Source organism: Clavelina lepadiformis, unplaced genomic scaffold, assembly GCF_947623445.1.
Source record: "Clavelina lepadiformis unplaced genomic scaffold, kaClaLepa1.1 scaffold_373, whole genome shotgun sequence".
Lineage (NCBI taxonomy): Eukaryota > Metazoa > Chordata > Ascidiacea > Aplousobranchia > Clavelinidae > Clavelina > Clavelina lepadiformis.
The window spans coordinates 1-1,000 of NW_027508285.1; the positions used below are offsets into that span (position 1 = coordinate 1).

The following is a 1,000-nucleotide window of genomic DNA, read 5'->3' on the forward strand; positions in this document are numbered from 1 at the left end:
CTAATAGAGTGTTACTCAATATGGAACGTATTAAATACTGGAAAAGCGTTGGAGCGCAACCAACTGACGTAGTGTCGAGACTAGTGAGTAAATTTGTTGCGATAAACACATCTAAAGAATCAGCTCAAGAAGCATAATGAAATTTAGTACATTTTAATTAAAGATCTGAATGAAAGATTTTGTTTTTTATGTAACAGATGCCGCTATTCAGAGAATTAATGAGATTGCTAAAAATCAAAATAAATCTCCTATCTTGAGAGTAGGCATAGAAGGAGGAGGATGCTCTGGATTCTCTTATAATTATTCTTTAGAAGAATTACCTACGGCTAAGGGAGAGCAAGGTTTTGAAGGGGTTCGTACGTCTAATATACAGCAGAATTTTGATATCGATTATGATATAACTGAATCAAAAGACTCTCCTGATGATAGCAACGATAGCTTTATAGTCACTTCTAATATAACATCTAAAACTTGTGCTGATGCTGACACTTCTGATAATTTTGAAAATAAAATTACTGATAAATCTGAATGTAATTTTACTAATTCTAATGACTATTATTTCAAGAAGAATGGTGTGATGGTATTAATTGATGAGGTTTCTAAGCCTTTTCTCAATCAAGCTAAGCTTGATTTTATTTATAAATTAGGTTCGTCGTATTTTGCTATTATCAATCCTAATGCCTCTACTAAATGTGGATGTGGAAATTCTTTTTCAATTTGATTAGTTTGAGTTTTTATACATTGACTTATATCAAGCTTTTAATAAAGTAATGTATATAGTTTTGCTATTGCAAATGGCCTGTTGAATAAAGCGTGTAAATATCAATTAATTTTAAAGATAATAACAATTCAATTAATAAGATATTTATATGAAAAAACAAATAGACAACGAAGCGATTGATTAAGTAGTAGATTTATTAATTAACAAAAATATTGATACTTCAACAATTTTACAAGAACATGACTTACTGAAGCAACTCACCAAACGTTTAGTATAGAA

General features: G+C 29.6%; 1 protein-coding gene across 1 annotated transcript; it reads left to right on the forward strand.

Moving 5' to 3' along the window:
* Window positions 1-20: 20 nt before the first annotated feature.
* LOC143472854 (uncharacterized protein RP063-like) lies at window positions 21-721 on the forward strand. Its single transcript, XM_076970026.1, has 2 exons — window positions 21-87; window positions 198-721. Exons 1-2 carry the CDS (start codon window positions 21-23, stop codon window positions 719-721), a joined length of 591 nt encoding a protein of 196 aa, XP_076826141.1.
* Window positions 722-1,000: the final 279 nt, after the last annotated feature.